Source organism: Seriola aureovittata, chromosome 15 (genome assembly GCF_021018895.1).
Source record: "Seriola aureovittata isolate HTS-2021-v1 ecotype China chromosome 15, ASM2101889v1, whole genome shotgun sequence".
Taxonomy (NCBI): domain Eukaryota; kingdom Metazoa; phylum Chordata; class Actinopteri; order Carangiformes; family Carangidae; genus Seriola; species Seriola aureovittata.
Window position 1 is genome coordinate 24,980,177 of NC_079378.1, and position 23,672 is coordinate 25,003,848.

Sequence of the window (23,672 nt, forward strand, 5' to 3'; positions counted from 1 at the left end):
GAGCTCTGTCACTATGAATTCTTGTTCTGTGCAACAGCAAAGAGTAGTGGAGTCTGTCTGACAACTTCTGTGAAGACAACAATCAAGACAAATTAACACAAAGTCAAGGGAAAGTTGTTTCAAACTTTATGACCTGAAAAACTGCCCTATTTTTAATTTCATTAATTAGTTTGAAAGCCCCCACAAAGAGCCCGTGATGGAGGCCGCTGTGTCACAGCTGATGTGCAGACATGTAACTTTGTTCATAGGATTTATTGAACCCACTAAGAATCAACCTCATAACCTGAGCTTCAGTTTAATTAGACTAACTTGTGTGCTCACCTGGAAAACCCCTTTAAAGTCTGTTCAACATCTGTCTACTGAAAAGAAATTTACAAGCAAGAAAAGAATGAGAAACAAAATATTCACTTTATAGCCCCATTAAATGAGTTAATGTCAGTAAATATTTAAACCCTTTCAGACATCAGGTGGACAATTGCCTGTAGTTATCAGTAATTAATAAAATGGACTGTTTCTGTATTGAAATAATGGGTTCATAGTTGAGGATGCCTGAGTTGCTGTGTTCAGTAGATTGCACTCATATTCCATCACTGCAGCTCTGGGGAACATGAAGCTGACTTTGTGAATAGAAAATTCTTCCATAGCCTCAAGGTGATTACACAATATTGTATCAGTGAAATTTCCTACCGTGCATTAATAACATGGCGCAACAGTTTTACTGACACTGTAAGAGTTTTGTGTGGTTTGCATTTATTCATCCTAACAGTTGGTATAAAAGTGTGTAAATATTAGGAGTCAGTTTTTTTTCTCTAATTCCTCATTTTTGGAGTCGCTGTTCTGTGATTGATGATGTGCGTTACAGGAGTGAAAACGGGCTCATGATGAGTCATGACTCGCTCAGATGAAACTAAAAGAAAAAGATTATGGTTTGAATAAAGGAAGGCAGTTGTACCATGTTCACTGCAGGTACAGTAGGTGACGACATCAAATATGCTCCATATTAAAACAGCTGAAACTTTATTTCTCAGTGGCAAGACATTGATTTCAGTCAAAACCATGTCATCTGGTTTACAGAACTAGTTATATTTAACCAAAACCAGAGAGGTTTCTTGTGGTGATTTTCACCATGATGGTGAACAGGGACTGCGGCGTGAAGGAACCCACTGAAGACATTTTAATAGTTTAGTGCTGATGCAGGGTTAAAAACGTGTCATGCAAATAAAATATTAAATGCACAAAGGTGATGAATGAACAGGATTTTCCTTTTATTTGAAGCTGTATTTATAAAAACCAGCCACAAGGGGCAGATGAGCCTCAAACTGATCCCACAAAGATTTTAAGGAGGATTTGAAGTATGCGTTATTTTTGAAAACAGGAAACAGTGGATTGTGGATTACATCATTTTGATATCACATACAGTAAATGTACAAAAGATATTCTGTGTTTGTTTTGTTACATATTTACTGAGGCTTTGATTGTCACCACAGAAAAATACTTACTTTATATCCACCATTTCTGCCTAATATAACTGATAAGGAAGATGTGTAGTTCATTGCTGAAGAATGTAGAATGTGAGATTATGAGACTAACTTTGTTACCCAGCTTCCTTTTCACACACACACACGCACGCACAAAAGAATGTGGGATGTTGTATAGGATATGAACAATGTGGGTCAGTTGCCGGTTCCAGCTTTGATCAGTAGGTGGCAGTGTTGCTGGACAGATGGACGTTGAGGAGGAGGGAGCGAGGTGTGAGTTGATGATTTCTCCAGTTTACAGACAGATGGAGCCCTTGTTGCAGACATCAACAGTTTCCTGCTTCCTTGACATTAAAACTGAGATCTCTTTGTTCAAATGGAGGAAAGCATTAAGTTCTGCCCCTCTGTGTTGTGCTCGAATTCCTGCTAAAAATGTGCAGATACAATGTTAACCTTTGACCTCCAGCTCGGCGGAGAACTCCAAGCACCAAAGTTTCAATAAGTGGCCTCTGTCCGATTTCTGAATTGCTGATTGTTGGTTTATATTTCCTCAGTCATAAGGTCAGCACATGGATGACGATCCACTGTTCTTATATTTCTCCATCTGTTTCCCATCAGGTTGATCCCACACTGTTTATCCGTTGGCAGTTGGACGGGATTAAAATGTGTTGCAACAGAGTTTGTTCCTGCCAAAAAACAAGGATGTTTATGACTTCGCTGAGTTGAACTCAAGGGGTTGGAGGGGATGATTGCGTATGGTTTTTTTTTTTCTTTTTTTTCAAATTGCACAACAGTGCAAGGACAAAGAATTTAATACTGTCTGACTGGAAAGATTAGAAATGTAAGTTTAGCAGCCTCTGTTGCTTTACTCCCTGCATGAATAAACTCTTTACATACAGTGCTTTCACAAAGTATTCACATTTTATGTTGCACTCTTATTCTAAACTAACATCAACCAATCAATCAAATCATCAGTCTACACTCAGTACTCTATAATGACAAAGTGAAAACTGAATTTTAGAAATTCTTGCACATTTACTCTAAAGGAAAAACTGAAACATCACATTGATGTCAGTGTTCAGACCCTTTAAATTCAGCTCAGGCTCCTCCATTGCTCATATTCATCTCTGAGATGTTTCCACACCTAACACCAACCCACCTGTGGCAAATTCAGCTGATTGGACATGATACTCTGCAGGCAGGTCCTTCCCCCCCGTGGCTTTCCTTTTCTAAAATTTTTAATGGGACTCTAAAAACAATTGCGTTGATGATAAAAACCTAATTCTTCCACCCTCTTATGTTTCATTAGCAGAGCTCAGTGTTCCTCCGTGATGCCACAGAGAGCTGAGGGAACTTCTCCAGGAAGTGGACTGAGGTTGAAACGATGCTCAGTTGTTAGTTTGACATCAACTCATCACACAGCTTAAGATATTTAAGAAAAACTTTATTTGTGACTTATAAACAAAACACATTACCAGATTGATTAAATCATAAGAATCACTATTATCACCTTTACAATGATAAGCAGGTGTACAAAAAAGTTATTAACAGATCTGCACTGTCACAGTCGACTGGCCTGTGTCACACCCAGCGACTGAGGAACATTCACTATACACAAGCAGAGAATACATCAACTTTATTTTTTTGGACCATTTTATATATTTTGATATTTTTTTCCTTGTTTTTCTGCTTTTTCTCTACTGGGCGAGGAATAGATATGGAGGGTGAGTAAATGATTTTATTTCACAACAGTGTTTGATGTTTGATCATCGTCTCAAAGCTTAACACAAGTTAAAGAATCGTTTTTCTTATCTATGAAAATCAAAAGGGTAAAAACAGAAAAAAGGCATTTCTTAGCATAACACAATAGCATTATGTATATCTAGAAGATTAAATTCATTTTCAACAGGATAAAAAATGTGATTCTTTCAGGTTTTTCCACAAATTACTGTTTGCAATAGAGTACATGTATGTATGAATTTATGTGTGTGGATGAGTGTGGGTCTTTAAATGTGCGTGTGTCGTCTTTGAGAATGTGTATCAGAGGTATATGTATTCCAATACGCATTTCCCAGTGGAAAAACATATCTATGTATATATAGTATCTATATAGTATCTGTTTCCTTTGCTTATAACATGCAAACAGCCACTTGGTGATCTGACAGCACAGAAGTACACCTGAAGGACGGGGCAGGGGGGGGAGAAATGTGTGCATGGGAGGGATTGAGCCTGATAGCAGCACCTATACACCCCTACTGTGACTGGTAATACGATGGTTCTTAAAAAGAGGAACACTGAGGTGAGGTTTTATGACACGTTTCATCATGTAGATGCTCTTCCAGTCTCCACTGCCTTCAGTACCCTGCCTCTGCCACGCTGGATCTGGGTTTCATAATGTCAGGGTCAAATAAAGTTGATCAGTTCACACTTGTTAAAGTTTCTTGGACATGGCACTTCCCAGCAGCCTTTGCTTCTAATGTTTATGTGCAGCAATTAAGCAAAGGAATGTATCATTGTCAGATCTTCCCAGCTGTGATTTTTTATTTTTACTTTCTGGTGTCGTCTTTCATGTTGTTGCCTCGCGGTGGTGCACCATAAACAATGTTAACAGTGTGTTTCTCCTCCATTATCTCATAGGAGAACCCCCCCCCCCCCCCCCCCCCCATCCAAGTCAACCACCAACCATCTTTCCACTGCTGCTGAACTGCACTGCATTTATCTTGTTAAGTGGTTTTAGCTGACCCAAGTTGCTCAATTATCACTAATAGCTGACACAGGAATAACTAGAATACCACTGTTTGTGCAAAAGAGGAATGACTTGCCCAATCTTCTATATTGGAGCTGCACACGACACGACACTGACTGCTTTTTTTTTTTTTTTTTTTTTGCTTTTTCTGACTCTTCCTTAACCCTGTTCATCTTGTCTCATTATATCCAGTACAGCATATTCTCAGTCTTTGCTAACCTGTCAAATGTCCTCACAATGCGACGCCTAGAACCGAGGCGAGAGATGACAGAGCTGTCAACAGTGAACAATCAGAAGACACACTCTGGCTGAAGCGCCTAAGCTCAGTTGAAGTTGAACCTAACAAAAGATGTGTGTGTGTGTGTGTGTGTGTGTGTGTGTGTGTGTGTGTGTGTGTGTGTGTGTGTGTGTGTGTGTGTGTGTGTGTATTCTGTGTGTAAATATGCAAATACACAAATGTTGCTTTGTCGCAACTGCACAGTTCATTGAAGGAGAGTGACTTGAAAGATGTGTCCAACCATGTTGATCTGAAGAAACGGGAGTAGAGGGAGGAAGCAGGCAGCGGGCAAGCAAATCCTACAAGCACTGAAGCAGCTGAGGCAGTGGTGCAGGGCGACTATTTAACATTCAGAGACAGAAGTTAGAGGGATCAGGCTTGAACAGAAAATGAAGCAACAAGCAACGTTCCTGTGTCCCAGCCATATAATACACTCCCATATTGAGGGTGGCACTGGCCTTCAGTCTTGGATTTGGAGTTTCCACAGGGGTGTGTGTTCTTTTACTGTTGGTATGTACTGTATGTCTGTGTGTGAGAGAGAGAGGAAGAGGCGCTGTGTGTGTGTTTGCTTGTGTGTATGTGTGAGTAAGAGGCAGAGAAAGTCAGTGTTTGTGTGTGTCAGACTGGGCTGTGCTGATACACAGTGGGATTAAGACCCCGTTGACCTGTGCCATGTTCCGAGAGAAGAGGCAAGGGGAGGGGCCGGTTGCATCAGCTGCACGTAGGTTCCCTAGTTATATCCCAAGTAGCCACTAATCCCGATTCACGCGTTGCTAAAATAGAAGCGGTGGCACCACAAAAATCTGTTACAACATAACCTCAAGTAACAACTAAGTAGTTAAGCAAGCAATAAAGCAGGTGCAAATGATACAAAGTCACACAGATGCACTCACTAACAGTAAAGCAGGATTTTTTTCTTTTTTTTCTGCACACGGCGTATCGTTTTCTTCACTAGTCCCACGCCATTTTGCAACTTAAAGGACGACAGCAGTGATTTTCAATGTTTCTGTCCATTTACTACACATTACACTTCAACTAGTTTCCTCTTGACTTCTTATATTTTTAAATGGGTCTTTCCTTCTTTTTTTTTTCATCAGGCACAATCTGGTTCCCATTCAGTTCCACAGAGTAAACATCAACAGCTGAGACTTGCTTGACATATGTAACCCATCAGGCCTGTGTTTCAGTTTAGCAGAGTTACGTTATTGTGATGCACCCGAGCTACATTAGCATGTGATGAAAATGTAACTGAAACAACAATAAAACCAGATGCTGCTTTCACTCTGATGGATTTCTTATTGCGGAATCGTTTCCAGTCTCAGCTTATTTGTTTTTGTGCTATGGTACAATAAATAAAGAAACAATGGCTGCCTGGAAAGAAGGAAAAATACATCCCAAAACACAACAGTGTGCTGTGTGGGAAGTGGTCCGCAGTGATGTGAGTTATAACATGATTTGTAGAGAATGGACTAAAACATGCAAAAAACAGTGTTGTCCTTTAAGAGTCAAATATGGATTCTGCTTACCGATCGCAATTTTTATGCCAATGTAGTAACTACAAATCAAAGAGGTTTGTACCCATCAGCGAAGGTGGCGCTCACACTGATCAGCTACTCATCTCAAACCCTCATGTTATAACTACACAGCTGTAGAATCCCCCCGTTAGTACCTGTGGTACAGTCCAATTTAGAAACTTGCTATTTGCAAATGAACTAGCAGTCATGAAGCCACTACTTAACTTACTAACTTACAATTAACTTACAATAACCTGGGAACAAACTTGCGCATAGTTGGTGCAACCCAGTCCAGATCCTCAGCCTCAGAAATGTGCTATGTTACACTGAAACAGAGCTCTTATCAGAGTGTGGTCCCGTTTATCTCAGCCACCCTGTTCTCTTAAAGGTGCTAATCTCATGGTACATATACTGTATGTTGTGACTTTTTCAGTTTTAATTCATTTTTCTTACAAAAGACCACATTATCTGGATTTCTACAAGGTCTCCATAATACTAAAGACAAAAGCCTCTGTTTCATTTTTTAGTTTGGCTTCAACTTCACCTCCAACCAGGTGAGTCAAAAAGTAAGGGGGCTGCATAAAGACAGAGATGCCAACACGGGCAGCCTCAGCTGACAATGGTCAGATACAAATAGTACACCTTTTCAGGTGTTTTTGTTTGTCAGTGTACAAACTGGGGTGGGGGCAGTTAATCACAGAAAGGCTAATCTAATCCAATAAATGGCTTTCTGTTTGAATTTGGTCCAGCCTTCAGATGAAGTTTAGCTAAGAACTTTTGTTTATCATAAACTTTGGCCGAAGTTTTGGGCCAAAGAAAGCGAGAGAACCGGTAGTTTAGGAAGGTTGATGATGTGGGGAGCCAGACCTGGTCTAATGAGGGATTGGCCACTGTACAGTGTCTATGCAAATATGGTGCAAAGAGGCTCCCTCGGTTCTACAATATGCATTTAGCTTTTTTCTGGCTCTGAAATTGGGATGATAGTTTGTTGGTAGCTCTGTTTTCAAGTCACCCCTCCTCCTTTATTCTTCACCCCCATCATCCTTTCCTTTATCCTTCTTGTCCTTCTTGTCCTTCTTCTTCTTTTTCTTCTTCTTGGCCTCCTCCTTCTTGCCAAAGCTTATGAAGTCACCTTTGTCGTCCACAGGCCCGGCGTCATGGCGGATAGAAATGATGGCTGGGGATCCGGGGATGATGAAGGCTTCGGGAGGAATCTCTCCAGGCTTTAGGGGCTGGGGAGGACCATATCCTGGTCCGGCGCCGTATCTGAAGTGCCAGCTGTTGCTGTTAACTCCAGCGCCCACTGGAGGTGAAAGCTCCCCACCACCCTCACCATCTACACAGGTAGGAAGGGGAAACAATGGAAAGACAACATGTCAAGTGCAGGCAATCATTACATGTATTCAGGTATCATGATAACCACACTGGTCCCTTCAGGCTACAGTCTGACATTTTGGGAAACAGGGATATTTGATTTTCTGTCAAGAGTTAGATGAAGAAACTGACACCACTCAAGTCTGTACAGTAGTCAAGTGAAGCTCAGCATGAAGGGTGGAGGCAGGAGGAAACACCTGGCCCAGGCAACAACATCTGACATCTCAAAAAGCAAAGCATAAAAACTGGGGGGTTACACAGGATATTCCACTGCAGCCTGGTCAGTATGGAAAAATAATCTCCCAGTTTGATTCGACATTGACTCATAAAGTTCAGAATCTCTTCATTTTAACTGGATTAAATAATTGATTCAGTGCTTCTTAGAGTTTATCCTGGGAACTTACATTTCTTATACAGTCAGAGCGACACTGCTGTTTCCTTGAATATAAAATTGGGTAACATGCACATTATTGACTAATCACATGTCCCAGTCTTGACACTGTCCCACATGATGCATTTATGTGTTTTTATCCATACGTGTGCAAAACAGTTGCACCACCTGCACCACTAACACGGGCGTCATGTTTAGAAGAAGTAAATACTATCCCATACAGCTACACGTGGACTGCACGTGTCCACTTTGAGCACAGACTGAACAGAAAGTGAAAGTCTGTTTCATCTGCACTGTTTGTCATCAGCCTGATATCTGCAGACAGTTGTTAGCCAGCATTAGCTAGCATTAGCTAACCAGCAGGGACAGACTGAATAAAGTAGAATCCACACATTGTTCTCTTGACTTCTGCGGCGTCATATCTCATAGTCAGAGATAATATCTCTTCAACAAACAGAAACAGAGATGAGATTGACATGCAGTTTTTTCTTGTAGATGTTTTCTGTGGATCGTTGGATCCCAACCGTTTCCAATTCATGGCCCACTCTCAAAAATGTTGGTGGCCCACGTCCGTCCCCGTAACAATACAGAGGTCAAATAATGTTTTGAGAGCAATTTTAATTTTACTGATCAGACATTCAGGACTGAAGCATCTGTCTCTTAACTCTTTACTTTGAGCTCTTCCTGTTGCTAACCAGCTATCTATTTAGATACTCCAGTTGTTGCTATGGATGTAATGTTTTAGAAACCACTGCTCTAGATCTGCTACGAGATATCCAGGGTTAGCTAACCAGCTAACCTCGATGACAGTCCTGTCAAACTGCAGCAGGTCAGTTTATAAGAGTGTTGTGACTCAGGGCGGCTCATACAGCAGGTATCATCTACATTACACTTTACACATCATGCAGTTCTAACAGTCACCACTGCAGACCTATTACATTAAGCACAGATGTACATGTTTACTGAGAAAATGTGCAAATCCATTGATGGATCTTAGGACTGAGGATCATTTAAATTAGAATCACAACTAATCAGAATTTTTTTTCTTCTGCAGCCCAAGTAAATCGCCTCATTAGCTTTGACATTATGAATTATTTTTGCAATAACTATCCTGCTTGAGATGCATTGATCAGATACTTAGACTATATTCTTTGGTCTTTGAGAGGTTCATAAATCTGACATAAACATGTGAACCAAAATCAAGCAGCAACGAGCAGAGAAACAGCCTGACAACAGAGCGATGGCCACAGGCAGTGAATATTTTCAGGACAGTAGTTCAGCTGAGACCACAGGAGGGAAGACTGGAGGGGACTAACCTTTAAACTGCAGGAATGCTAAACTTGGCAAAGTGATTTGTATTTGTATTTGGATGTTGGAAGCAGCATAATCCTTCTACCTCACAGGAGGCCAGCGACAGGGATTCAACCTTTAGTGCTGGAGCATGATGTGACAGAGAAAGGAGGAGCCCAGAGAGCAAGTCCAAAAAGTAATAGTCAGAGGATAGGATTTATATATAGAAAAATTATTATGTAAAGTGAAAATAAGAAAGCTATTAAGGTCAAAAGGTTAAAGAGGATGTGAGAGGAGATGAAGAGGGAGAGGGAAAGAGAGAGAGAGAGAGAGAGAGAGAGAGAGAGAGCGGGAGAGAGACACTAAGAAAGATGGGGTGGGCGGGTTTTGCAGACACGGTGCTCTCAGGCCCACACCAGTTCCCGCTGCGCTGACCTACTTTCAGTCTGGATTTTATTTAGATCAAACACGAGCCCTTGCAAAAAGATTCTGTTTGATTTTTCTTTATAGGCTATTTATGACATTGCTGGAGTACTGAGATGTTTCAACCACCGTCCCATAGGGAAGTACACTATTTTGAAAATACTCACTGTCCGTACGCACAGTGTCCCACTGAGTCCCCACAATGAGTTCAATGAGTATGAGAATAGATGTATGGACTGTAATAAGACTTGATGTAATGGACACTACCACTCTAGCTCTGCACTTATTGCAGCTGTACAATAATAGAATTTTATATATACCTCAAAGAGCAGCGGACACCTTCTTTTGATTATTTGTTATTGAGCCATGACTCACTGCAAACTGATCATAATTTAACTGCTAGTACGATGCAGTCAAGGATGTTTTCAATATAGCAGAGGTCAGGCACAGTATTGTGGTATTTGGTACCACGGCAACAACATTGTGACAGGAACTTAAGACACAGACACACATAAATAATTTGTTTTGTACTTGCAAAAATAGAACGATTCATTTTTAACTTGCATTGAAATAAAATAGCACATGAAAGACCAGGATAAGGCAAATGCTAAAATCTTACAACTCAAGTCATTGCTACAAAATAAAATCAAGATCTTTCTACACATTTTTACAATATCATTTTTTGAAAAGGAAAAGCAAAACAACTGCAGCTAATTGACTGAAGTAATTCAGCTTGTTTAACGATTAGTCAGTGTCAGATGTTACTATCATACATTAGCATTGGTGGAGTTAGTGCTGTAATGCTGTAATGCTGGTCTGCTTCTGAGGATTATGACATTTGATGGTATGGTCTGTATTTAATCTGGGTATTAAACCCAGGAAGAGGTTCCAGTATTTGAAATAAGTCCCATTCATTTGCTATCAATGCTTTAGGAAGGAAGATGGCTTCTCGTGTGGAGGAGGACGAACGCTTAAAATAAACTGAAGACAGTCGGTGAGTTAAAGATGTGCAGAAGACTGTGAGGCAGAATGTGCATGAGCTTATTGAGCCAGTAACACAGTTCATTGTGCTGCTGTAAACAATGTACCTCTATTTTATATAAGGGACACACCAGTTCCTGTTACCTGAGGCTGCTGTTGAAAGGACAGAGAGCTGATGTGTGTGTGCAGACATAATAAATCTATGCTTATTGAGTCAGGTAGGCTTTGACCTGCTGAACTGAGTATTGGACATATTTTCATGGTAAAATAAATAACATCTACAATCTAGTTGAACTTCTGCTGTTTCAACTTCTTCCTTTCGTTACAGTAAATTCGTCCGAAGAGAGTCAGAGATGTGTGTGAGACGCTGCACTGGTAGTAATGCTGCAAGCTGCTCTTTAGTTACTGTGCTCCTGCAGTGAGGAAAATTGAACACCATCACAGCAGTATGTTTTTTGGCTAACATACACCTGATGGACTCAGAGCAGCTCACATGCCTATGACTGACCACCTGAGCTGAACCGTCATGTGGTTGTGAAGCGTCTCATCAAGTGAATATTGTCTCGTCGTCCTGGGACTTCCCAGGGTTTCTGCACTGGCCGTGACAAATCCAAACTCCTGACGCTGTTAATTAAAGTCCTGGCCCAGGTATTAACCTGAGATAGTCCTCTGTGTGTGTGAAAAATGAATTCATAACGAGCGGGTCATGTGACGGCATGGAAGAGTTGGTACAACTATGAAGAGCTTTGCTTCCTCTCTGCTATGGTTTCTCTAACATGGAGGATTGTTTGTAACTCTTGGCTTCATATAAGCCGATACCTCACAGCAGATGTGTGTCTGAGATGGATGATAGTGTAACCGCTGGTAAGCAGGGCAGTATGGCTCCTTGTGAGGATGTTGCCATGACACCTGGTGTCGATGCGTGGGTGTTTGAAGCCTCATTTCGTGTAACCTGATGTCCTACATCTAAAATAGGCTCTGTAATTTTCTGTCTGGTCCAAGATACGCTTCCATCTAAATGAATCCCTCTGGTGGTTTCTAGCACATGCATAAATCTGACGGTGGTGTAGAGGCTGTGCGGTACATCACATGTATTCTGCATGAGGCACGTCAACCTAAAGCATCCGTCCTACAGTATTTCCTCTAAATTACAGCGTGCCCTCTTTTTCCTCTTAATACCTGCCCTTGTCGAGTCCCCGTCCCCTCCCTGCTCCCCACTCCTTCCTTTTCTCTGTCTCTAAATCTTCCATTCAGAGATATGACTGGTTGCCATGGAAACTGCCTTCGCCCACTCCCTGCTGATGGAGGGTGCGGCTGCTGCAGCAATCTCTCAGTTAGACAGTGTTGCCAGGCAACAGGTCACATGGCGTTCCCTAGCAACAACACTACTGCAGGAACCTGCCAATCCTCTTAACCTTTCTCTCTCTCCATCCCCCCATACCTTGCTTTTTTTTTCTCCATCCCCCTGAACGGCTCCTCTGCTCTTCCTCTCCAAAATGGTTTTTAATGTTACTGGATCTCTCTCTTTTTTTTTTTTAATCGTGGCTCTTATTACTGATAAATGCTTCTCTCGCCCTCTGGCATTAGACAAATGTCTCCTCGTCTGCACCATGGGTCACTTACATAAACACAGTTTTGAGGGTGCCGCGTTTAGATGCATCACAGCATATCGGACATTTTCATCATGATAACAAGTCACCGCAGACATGGAAATGTGTCACACAAAAAAAAAGGCTCCACCTCTTGATGCATAGAAAAGAGGATCAACCTGCAATCCAGTTCATGTCTGAGCCTTCCCACTGAGCCACTCCTAACAAATGACTTCCTAATGCAACAATGCACCCCTGATGGATCTGCAGTACGCTGTGCACTCTTCTTCAAGACAATAATTTCAGTCTTTACATGACCAGAGAGGCAGGTTTCCATCTGCTCTAAAAAAAAAAAAAACTAAAAAAAAACACATTTCTCTGCAGCAAACTGGTTCATAGAAACTGGAACTGGTGCACTGTGTATCTCCAACAATCCCCCAGCTCCCTGCTCCACAGAGAGAAAAGACATCACACATATGTGTTTGCTGCCAGACAGTAAGACATAATCTGTCACTGACTCGTCAAGTGATTGACTGGGATGCTGCAACTTCACCCTCAAGTCTGTACCTACAGTTTGTTCTAATTCCTGCAGCGAGACAGAAAATCAATGAGTGGTAGCTGGGATGAGAAAAAAGAGGGAATCACACAATCTGAGTCTTCCAGTCGACCAACAGCCACACACAACGTTTTCTGTGCTTCTCCACGAACAGTAGTACTCCCAAATGTTATTAGTCATTAGCTCTGAGCTGTTTCTGTGAATGATGAAGCACAGGTCATTTTCAAGGCCGGCTCTATTTACATTTATCTTCTGCTGCTACACATTCTTAGTGTTGCCACCCACTCAGGACAACTCATCTCTTATTAAAAAACATTTGCCTGCTCTGTCTCCATGCTGCTCGCTGCTTTATGGGACGTTACTGTTGTTTATCTGTGACTCCGTATAAAGGCCTCAGGCTTTTAGCATCTCAGCTAATCTCTGTATGAACATCACAACATCATGTGGATTTTCAAACCGAACCAAAGTAAGAACAAAGATGAACTCGACTTCATGAATTCAATCTAATCAAAGGTAAAAAACAATCTGCTGACTGCTGCCTACACTTTGGTTTTGTAAAGATTAAACAAATGAGATATAACATTTAATTACTGAGCTTTAGAGGGGCTGGTTTTATTTTTTTAGACAGAGCCAAGCTAGCTGTTCCCCTGTTTCCAGACTTTATGCTAAGCTAGGCTAACCAGCTGCTGGTTCTACGCATCCATCAAGTTTTTTAGCACAAACAACCAAGGTTGTTTATTCAGTCTTTATTTGGAGGAATATATGATCTCAAATTCTTACTTAGAAATGTCATCCTGTCTTCATCATACTAATAAAAGATACAGAGATACAAGCAGCAACAAGCCTTTCAACAAGTAGCTTCAGGGCATGAAGACATTTCAGTGCTTTACATCCTGTTCTTTTGACACATTTTGAAAATCTCATCTCAGTTTTTACAGTTTAAATCTGTATTACATTAGCAGGTAAAATGGGTGAAATCAGTTACCTGTTACTGACATCACTATTGGCTATTGGATATAGACATTCAGGTGTTTTTTCACACGACATCCTGCTGTTCGTCCCCTCACCTGCAGCGCTTGAAACAGTGGGCCAGTTCTGGACGAGCATCCCCTGCGCTCCCTGCATCACAGAGGACTCCTCCATGTGGACCGAACTGAAAGACACGACACATTCAGCGAAGTCAGAACAAACATCAAAACAAATGTTTCCTGATTATTCTGAGCTCTGACCTCTCGCTGATCACTTCCTCCTTAAACATCTACATATTACAGTAACATCATTTCAGAGTAGTTAGTTTCAGGCCTCAACAGCCTAGTTGCCAAGGGCGACCAATTTGGACTACCATCACACTTCTTCCTTATCGCCTTGTTGCCCCTGGCAACCAATTCCCACTTTTCTTATTTAAAAAAATAAAAGAACATCCCACCCGACACGCTGAATCCTCTGCCTTAAAACGATGTGACAAAAGGCTTTTTACTGCAGCGAAGGAGCTAAATGGAATTCAGCCGTCATCCATTTTATTATTTACACCTGTGCTCTTCCTGCTGTGACATGTCGAAATGTCTTCAGTGCATGTTGCCTATCCTTGCGGAAGAGGATATGGCAAGTGTTTTAACTCTGGTTTGTCTCTGCTGAGACGTGTTTTTGAAGTAATCTAAAACAGTTCTGGCTCCGATGAGAGAAACAGAGATGGTTCAGACCCAGAGCTGCTTTTTTACCAGGTTGTTTATTGACTTCATCTAATGAATTGTCGCTGACACCTGCTCTTATCGCTTCATTAAAAATCTGTTGCTGTGGACCAGGATCTAGAACCACTGGTGGCAGATGTTTTTATCATCCCAGTTGATATAATCAAGTTCCTGTCAAGTTAGTTCATCCAAAATCTCTGCCTCTCTTCTTCACATCACTGGTGGGTGGTGGTCAACTTTAGATACTGCAGCCTGACTGTATTACCACCCATTTAATAGTCCACAGTCTCAGTGGAGAAGTGACTGGATCTCCATATGCGGACATGCAGGTGCCCCTTTTAAAAGTTTCACTACAGAAGGTTCAGTGTCTTCAGCTTCATTCATTTAGTGGCTCCAGTAGGACGTTCTCTTGTTGTTTCCTTCGTCCAACAGATGAAGAACCTCAGCATGTTGTTTTTGCTGTCGGAGCTCTGTTCTGCTAATGCAGCTGCTTCACAGTGACACCAGTTGTACTATGTCAGGATCTACATTTGGACATTTGGATGAATGAAGAGGGGAAAATGCAATACTAAAAGAAATAAAGATAAGCAACATCTAGTGTTGCATATGGAACAGTGGTCAGTATTGTACCGTCATCACCCGTGCTAATGGAAATCCACGTTAGTGTTGCACGCTCTGGACATGGTCATATGTATTCAGACAACGCTGCATCAGTTTTAACTCGGACATTCACCTGAAGGCAAGGCAACATTTAGAAAGTGCATGTTTTATTGTGCTTCTTTTGTTTTTTCATCTCAACATACATTAGATCAAAATGATTTTACACAGTAAGTTGGGATAAATGACGTATTTAATGTCAATAACTTATATTTATAACTTATAATTGTTATATTTTATGGTTTGGTAACTATGTGTATAAAAAGTAGGACACTGTTAAAAACAATTCACAACACAGTCTCAACATAGACAGTTGTGATGGCACTGAAGTGCAGTTCTTGAGGTTTCAGATGTTTTTATTTTTTTCACTGGATGTGAAAACCCAGAGGCCGTACTTTGATTCAGCTGAGCTGGGGGGCAGACAGCACTCAGAGAGATGGCTCTGCAGAAACACTTCCTCCTGTTTCACTGTAAAGGTTCACTTTCATTTTGTGATGACAATTAGAAAACTGTTAACTGATGTTGCATGTTTGAAAATTGTACTTTCTATATCTCTGGCAGATATGGAAACAGATATTTGAACAAACAGATTCCAAATATGCTCCACAGCTTGTATTCTTGCTCTGACATTTTGTAACTTTAATTAAATTCAATTTCTTTTTTGCAGCGCTCATAAATTAAATAAAAGTGACAGTGAGCAGCTGGTTATCTTAGCTTAGCATAGAGACTGGAAACAGTCAGCCTCTGTCCAAAGATAATCTATAACTTCCTGGTGCCTTGCCATCCTGTGAAGCTGCCAAGCAACCAGCAAAGACACAAGACACACAACACATACTCCAACCTAAAACATGTAACAACTTGTAATTTTCACACTTTATTATACGGTTTTACAAAAGGTGTAAAAGTGTGTGTGCAGACATGTTGTTTTGTTGGGAAGGGTGAATAGTTTGACATTTTATCGAAATACTTTTAGCTGCTTTCTTACCAGGAGAAGATTGACACCTCTCTCATGTCTACCTGCTGAATGTGAAGCTACGGCTTGCAGCTGGTTAGCTTAGCTTAGCTTAGCATAAAGACTGGAAACAGAGGGAAACAACTAGCCTGGCTGTGTCCAAAGCTAGCAGCAGCTCTAAGGCTCACCATGATATAAACGTGCTTGTTTTAAGTCATACAAAGTGTAAAAATGACGAGTTGTGGGTTTATTTAGTGGTAAATGTGTTAATGTTTACTGAGGTGTTACCTTGTTGTAGTACATGCTGAGTGTATGAATGAATGAATACAGAGCTCAATGTTCGGCAGGACCTGCTCTGACAGGAGCCTCTGCAATGCAGCACATCCAGCATCTATCTCAAACACACTTGTTATGATGAATAGGGATTTGTCATGAATATAAAATGTATTTCTGAGCAGTGAGAGTTTCAGGCTTTTACATGAGCAGAGGTGCATGCACTTTAATGTGTGAGAATATGACACAGATAGGACTGGTGTTTTCTACAGTGGATGACGACACCAGGAATGTGGGTCAGTGATGTTGGTGCTACAAAGTTGCGTGTAGTGTGAGACATTACAACATGCGTGTGCTAAGTGTTAATGTGAGCCGTCTCTGTGTCCGTGCGTGTTACAGGCACTGCCATATTAGAGACGGCAGCGGCAAATTGTGGTGATGATGTATGTTAAACCATGTTATGTTACAGTGACTTGATGACATGATGCACATTATGATACCCTCCCTCAAATTATCAAAATTTGGTGCAAAGGACAGACGTGTGGAGGAAAAACTCATTAGTCTGTGACGTTCCAGCTGTCCTCATATCAAATTAGCAAAACACTTCATTACAAATGCAAATAAAACAACACCATTTTATTCCAATTGTTATTGAATCTTTTTCATTTCATTAATCTCTGATTTGCAGAAGGTAACAAGAAAGCCGACGTGTGTTTTACTGTATTTACTCAGAAATGCTCAAATATTCTTATAAGAGCAAGGAAACTACAAACACACAAATAATAACCTGGATAAGCTTGAACCCAAACTTAACCACCATTTACACGTGGTTCTAAAAGCTCCATTAAGTTTCTGTGTAATATTTAGTGTTCTATAGTGTTTCTGTCTATTTTCAAATCTATCTATAACTGAGATTTGCTCAGGCAATAAGTGCATGAGCGTTTGCCCTGTGAATGAATAAGTATGACTGGAGTCTGTCCTCTGCTGTCTGACTTCAGCACGTCTCCCCTCATCTCCACACAAAAACATCTAAATACACACAGAAAGGTGTGTGTGTGTGCGTGTGTGTGTGTGCGCGTGTGTGTGTGTGCGCGTGTGTGTGTGTGTGTGTGTGTGTGCGTGCGTGCGTGTGTGTGTGTGTGTGTGCGTGCGTGCGTGTGTGTGTGTGTGTGTGCGTGCGTGCGTGTGTGTGTGTGTGCGTGTGTGTGTGTGTGTGTGTGCGTGTGCGTGTGTGTGCGTGTGTGTGTGTGTGTGTGCGTGCGTGCGTGCGTGCAGGGAGACACTGATGTGTGCAGCTGATAATCTGAGAAAGGTCAGAGTCAGCTCATTTGTCCTTCATGCTTCCTGCTTAAAGACTGTAACTGGGGGAGGCAACGCTCAGAATGTAAATGGCCTATATAGTGTTACACTGCAGAGCAGGAGGGCTGTGCATCCATTGATGGGAGCTGCACACGGCTTTTCCCAAAGAAAGAGGATGAGGTTCAAGCAGATGCTGATAATGACTGATTCTTAGCTGCAGTCTTATGCTGCAGTGTCTTTTTGTCAGTAGAGGTCATTGTGAGCAGCAGGTATCTGCAGGAAGTCTAAGGTGTGACTGTAACTGTGGTAAAGAGCGACGTGAGGGGTCAGTGTGGAGGGAGCACAGACATGATGCACACAGTGGGGGAGGAATGAATCAGTGTAACTTTCTCTACGTGATTAAAAGTAGCAAAAGAGTTAAAGATGGAAAGTGCTTACCTCTGCACCCCTGCCCTCAAAGATGCAGAATATCGCCAGTCAGCATTCGGGGCTTTTGGCTGAGAGAGCAAGAGGTAGAGAGAGAGAGAGAGGGGAAAGATGGAGAGACAGAGAGAGAGGGAAGAGGGTGAGTTTAGTTTGATCTCATACAGTGCAGAGCCAGGCTGGGCCATGGTCTCATCAATTAATCATGATACACATCCAGCTCTGGACGTGGGAGGAACACTGCAGTCGTGTCCCCCGTTTCAAACACACACACGCACGCACACACACACACACGCACACATAAGGCAACCACACAAGGACCTTAAAAAGGCCAGTGACTGGAGGCCATATTGATGAGTTTTTGGACAGTCTCTCACTCAGCGGCTCTATAAATGTGAGAGCAGGGAGAGTGATGCCCTCGTCCTGAGTGCTGGGGTGTCTCCACACACTGATGTGGACGTGTTTGTGTTTGTGTTTGTGTGCAACTGGAGTGAATCGCTTTGCTCCTGATGAACCTGGCTGAGTGCTGGAAACTCCTAAAAGCCCTCTGGTGTATTATTGCCTTTCGAAAAAAACAATAAGCAAGAAGCATCATCGCCAAGGTAACCACATCCTCTGTTCTGTAGCTCAGCGCGAAGAGCAATCACACACAAATATCTTTCATATAATATTCTAATCTTCTTCCATCTTTCTCACTTTGCAGATGTTTTGATCCTGATGTTTCTCTCACCAAAACTTTAATCATTAAACTGAAACGACTCTAGAGACACGTGTCTGGGAGGACAGGAACATGTCTGCAGTAAAAACCTCACAAACAATATGATATTTATGTATTTATGTAATATATTGGTGAAATTAAAATACACTCCCTGTGCAAAGTCTAAATATCTAATTGATTTTAAATGACCCTGCATTATTTTTAATAGTGTTGAGTGACTTCCAAATGTTGGACGGGACATTCATGTAGCTTTGATGATAGCCACATTTTTACTAATGATTTGGTCTTTAAGTTCAAAGAACCATATGAAACTCATGGGGGGAGAAAGGCGTATTTTTAATGAGCTAATCCCCCATGTCTGACCCTTTCATAATGATCTTCCTCATGAGTAGGTACTGTGCACATGCACCGCCTGAAATGACTGAACATTTGTGTTACAGCTACTGCTAAAATCTGTCAGCTTCATGTGGGTTGCAGCTTCACATCTCAAGAACACTGAATAAGAAAAGCTGCGTTTGAGACACAAACCTGCTGAAGCAGTGGCAAATGTCCCTGATAAAGATGGCACATTATGTTCCTCAGTTCAATTCAGAGGGGAGTATTTTCTGCTGGTAGACAGCCTCTTTGACTAAATCTAATTTGCAGGGCTGAAGAACACAGGCTGGAGGTTAATTTAATTTACACTGCTACACTTGTCTGTGAGAGAGATTTCCTCATTGTGTTGCTAATGTACCAGAGACTGGTATCTGATCATTAAGATGATGCATCCAGAGGTAATTTCATAACCTCAACAATCTGCTAATAAAAATGATATTATTGAAGTATTTCAACCATCAATCTCTTTCCTCTCAGGCAGAAACGCAGAAAATATCTGCTTAAATCTGAGACTAACAAACATGAAGATTTCAGTGACTGAACAAATGCTGCACAAATGTGCAATATTTTTTAGATGTTACCTCAGTATTACCAGTGTTTTAGTCGTGACTGTTGGTATTTATTTAATATTTCATGTTACTGCTGATATGACATCTGAGAGACTACATCATTAGGATTATGGATGTTTACCAGAAGATTTAGAAAACCTGTATCACTGAAGTGTAAGAGTGTCAGAGTAGGAACAGAAAACATTCTGTAATGACAAACTCCACGACTGTATCTAGTCTCATCACAGTGTCAGCACTGAGAAGATGCAGATATCTCTCACAGTCAGAGGGAAACAGGCAAACCCAGTCTGATTCAAGGCCTCTTCAACAACTAGTCGTGTGGAGGTTTAGATCAAATCAATTAACCCCAACTGCTCCAGAGTAACTGTTCAGCTTTACTCACTCTCTCTCTCTCTCTCTCACACACACACACGTTCAGCCCGCTTGCACAGGGAATGAGCCAGTAGTGCAGACAGCGTGACCTGTTCTTGGTGTAGATGTGATGACAACCTCAAACTGAAACACAAATCTCTGAATCATCAGAAATAACACAGGAGCCTTGAAAAGCATCAGCACTGACACTAATGCAGTGTGAGAGCTGAGCTGAGCCGAGCTGAGCCGAGCTGAGTGACTACACAGTGCAAGTGGCAAGTGAACAAAGAGGGGGACTGCGAGTTTTCAGTTCATCGCAGGAGAGGATCAAACTAGACTCATAGGAATACCATCAGCCTGCAGCAACAGAAAACCACAGACAGAAATAAGGACAACAATGCAAACTGTGGCAATAACCTTAAGGAAAAGTCATGTTTGGTATATGCACCTAAAAGGGTTTTCTGTTGTTTGCAACTAAATAAAATTTCATTAAAGAGTGAGTCAGGAGTAAACATGATGATTCATGACCTTCCAGGTACGTGGACAAAGATAAACATAAAGAATTAATGACGCACCTCTGGGCAGATTTGCAGCGAGGCATCAGGCATGCTCAGTCTGCGTACAAATCCACTTCCACTGGTGAAGAAGCGGTCGGCACCGCTGCCCCAGGTGCCGCTGATGGGACGTCCCGTGTTGTAGAACATGAAAGTGTCACTGCCGGAGGTGGCTGTCAGGCAGGTCTTGTAGCAGTAAGTCTTTGTGAGGGAGCCGTTCCCACGCACTTCGATGTAGTGAGGCTCCACTTTAAGGTCTCTACGGAGCACCACATTGTTATTAGGTTGTCCCCCGGCCGCACCGCCGCCTGCCCCACCAGCACTGACGCTGCTGCTCCCACCGTCTGGAGGGGGCTTCTGTGACACACAGCAGGGGGAGCAGGACCCAGGCTGGGTGCAGTAGGCGTGACAGCGGACAATGGCCAGCACCACCACAGTGACCAGGAAAACAAAGGTGGTGGCACTCAAAGCCACGATCAAGTAGAGGGTGACGTTGGAGAAGAGCAGTGTGCTGTGAGGTCGGATGATCCTCTTGGGGTCTGGAACCACTTTGGGCGGCACCTCCATCACGGCCACGTTGATGGTGGCCGTGGAGGTGAGAGCAGGCTGCCCGTGGTCCTTCACCACGACCGTCAGAGCAAAGGAGGTGGAGTTGTCCTCCAGGATCCTCCGGGTGGTTCTGATCTCCCCGGTGTGTTCGTGCACCTTGAACAGGTCCAGGTCAGTGGCCGTCTCCAGCACATACACCAACCAGGCGTTTGGACCAGCGTCGGCGTCGTACGCCACCACTTTGGTCACCAAGGCCCCGGGCTCTGCATTCTTTTGTACCGTCTCCAAGGAGCGCGTGCCATTGCCAGGAGGGTTGACTATCAGCGGTGCATGGTCATTCTGATCCATTATATAGATGTAGACGGTGGCGACGCGGCTGAGCGGAGGAATGCCCCCATCTTGGGCTTTGACCTGGAAGTGAAACTCTCTCAGTGACTCATAGTCAAAGGCTCGCAGGGCATACGCCTCCCCAGTATCGGCCTTCACGGACACGTAGGAGGTGACAGGGATGCCGTGGTTGTTGTCATTGAGCACTGTGTAGGTGATGCGAGCGTTCTCCTTGATGTCTGCGTCCTGAGCTTTCACAGTACACAGAGAGGCCCCGGGGGCGTTGTTCTCAGCCACATACACCGTGTATGAAGTCTGCTCAAATCGCGGCGGGTTGTCGTTCACATCCGCCACATCCACCTGTATGGTCTTCTGGGAGGAGAGGGGGGGGTTTCCTCCATCTGTGGCACTCAGAGTGACGTTGTAGGCATCGGTGGTCTCGCGGTCCAGAAAAGCTGAGGTAACCAGGGTGTAGTAATTTCTGAATGACTTGATCTTGAAGGGGAGGCCTGCTGGGATCTCCAGGCTCACCTGCTTGTTCGCGCCAGAGTCTCGGTCAGTCACGCTAATGAGGGCCACCACTGTGTCCGCGCGGGCGTCCTCCCTCACCGGGCTCGACAGGGACGACAGCACGATCTGAGGGACGTTGTCGTTCACATCCACCACCTCCACCACCACCTTACAGTGAGCTGCCACGGCCCCGGGGCCCTTGTCCATCGCCTGGATGTACATCTCATAGGAGTTGGTCTCTTCATAGTCGACATTGTTCCTCACTCTGATCTCTCCTGTGTTGGTGTCCATGCTGAACATCTGCCTCACTCTCTCTGGGGTGTAGCTGCTGAAGGAGTAGTACACCTCTCCGTTCGTGCCCTCGTCCAGATCAGTTGCATTCAGTTTAATTACCAGGGTGTCTTTGGGTGAATTTTCCAGCAGCTTCACCTTGTACACTGAGCTGTCGAACAGAGGGACGTTGTCATTGGAGTCCAGGACCCGGACATTGATTTTAGCTGTGCCTGTTTTCTCTGGCGTCCCTCCGTCCACAGCACTGAGAATTAACTGGTGGTAAGGCGTCTGTTCACGATCAAGGGGCTTTTTGAGCACGAGCTCGATGTGCTTTGTGTTGAGGGAGGGTTTATTGGACACCAGCGCGAAATGGTCGTTTGTGCTGAGCTGATACATACGAACTGAATTGGACCCGATGTCCGGATCCTGCGCGTTTTCGATCGGGTACCGAGACCCGGGTAAAGCGGACTCTGTGATTTCCAGTTGATACTCATCTCTGGGGAACTGCGGCGCGTTATCATTGGCATCCACAATCTCCACCTCGATGTGGTGCACCTCGGTGGGGTTTTCGACCAGCACCTCCAGATTGATGAGGCAGGTGCTGGATAAATCACACAGCGCTTCCCTGTCGATCCTTTCATTGACGAGTAATTTGCCATTTTTGGGGTTGACAATCACGTAGCGTTTGCCGCTGTTGGAGGTTACCTTAATCTTTCGGGTGGCGAGCTTTCGAATATCCAGCCCCAAGTCATGCGCCAGATCACCGACCAGTGCCCCATTTTCTAGTTCTTCCGTTATAGAATATCGCAATTGTCCGAACGAAAGGCCACAAAATAAGGAAAATATCACAAAATAAAAAGGCACATTATTCCCTATCCAGTTGCATATCCCCGCCACAGCCATTGCAAGCTCATAGGATCCGCAGACGGATTAAACGCAGCCTTCCGCCTTTTTAGCTTGCAGTATCTTGCATCCCAGCACCTCATTAAGGTGGGCTAATTGGTCTCCCGGTAAATGAAACAGAAGCGGTTCATCCATTGTGTTTCCCGGCTGAGGTGAATCCTCTCCAGCGCACCCATATTTCCTTTGTCCGTGATGCGCTTTTTTGTCTCCAGTGCGCGCTGCTGACGGGTGTGTTTCCCTGCCGCTGGAGCTGTGAGGTTCGTCAAGACGGAGGAAATTCGGGCGGATGTCACCGGAAAAGAGGAGCACACCTTTCAAAATAAAACGATAAAAGTGTCGCTTCTCTCCGGCACTGAGTGTAGTTGATAGTAACTGGAGCAGTCCCTGGTCACCGCCACCACAGAGGTTCTGTTTGCCCCGCTGCTTGTTTGTGTGTGTGTGTCAGCAGGATTACACTAGAATTCCTGAACCGATTTGCTCCAGACTTTGTGGAGGAATGAGGCGCGAACCGAGAGAGAACCCGGTGACCCTGATCTGGTTACAGGGGCGGGTCCAGGGCTGTTTTGTTTTTTTTATCACTTTCCGTGGGGCGGGAATTTCTCCACATATTCGTCAATTTACCAGAATTGATG

At 43.2% G+C, this 23,672-nt stretch overlaps 1 protein-coding gene across 2 annotated transcripts; it reads right to left on the reverse strand.

Annotated features, from left to right (window-relative positions):
- Window positions 1-2,901: 2,901 nt before the first annotated feature.
- Window positions 2,902-23,450, reverse strand: LOC130182179 (protocadherin alpha-C2-like). 2 transcript variants are annotated; one of them, XM_056396858.1, is made up of 4 exons: window positions 20,500-23,446; window positions 17,927-17,985; window positions 13,687-13,772; window positions 2,902-7,351 (listed from the first exon to the last, which is right to left on the reverse strand). In XM_056396858.1, exons 1-4 carry the CDS (start codon window positions 23,038-23,040, stop codon window positions 7,038-7,040), a joined length of 3,000 nt encoding a protein of 999 aa, XP_056252833.1. In that variant the 5' UTR covers window positions 23,041-23,446; the 3' UTR covers window positions 2,902-7,037. The 2 variants fall into 2 exon arrangements, with proteins under 2 accessions (XP_056252833.1, XP_056252834.1); XM_056396859.1 differs by having other exon boundaries at window positions 7,213-7,351; window positions 13,605-13,772; window positions 20,500-23,450.
- Between the last annotated feature and the right edge of the window lie 222 nt (window positions 23,451-23,672).

Coding starts and splice junctions, on each gene's coding strand:
- LOC130182179 (XM_056396858.1), bottom strand. CDS start 23,040: ATGGCTGTGGCGGGGATATGCAACTGGATAGGGAATAATGTGCCTTTT. Junction 17,986..20,499: donor CGCTGCAAATCTGCCCAGAG/GTGCGTCATTAA, acceptor TTGCTCTCTCAG/CCAAAAGCCCCGAATGCTGA. Junction 13,773..17,926: donor TTGAGGGCAGGGGTGCAGAG/GTAAGCACTTTC, acceptor CGTGTCTTTCAG/TTCGGTCCACATGGAGGAGT.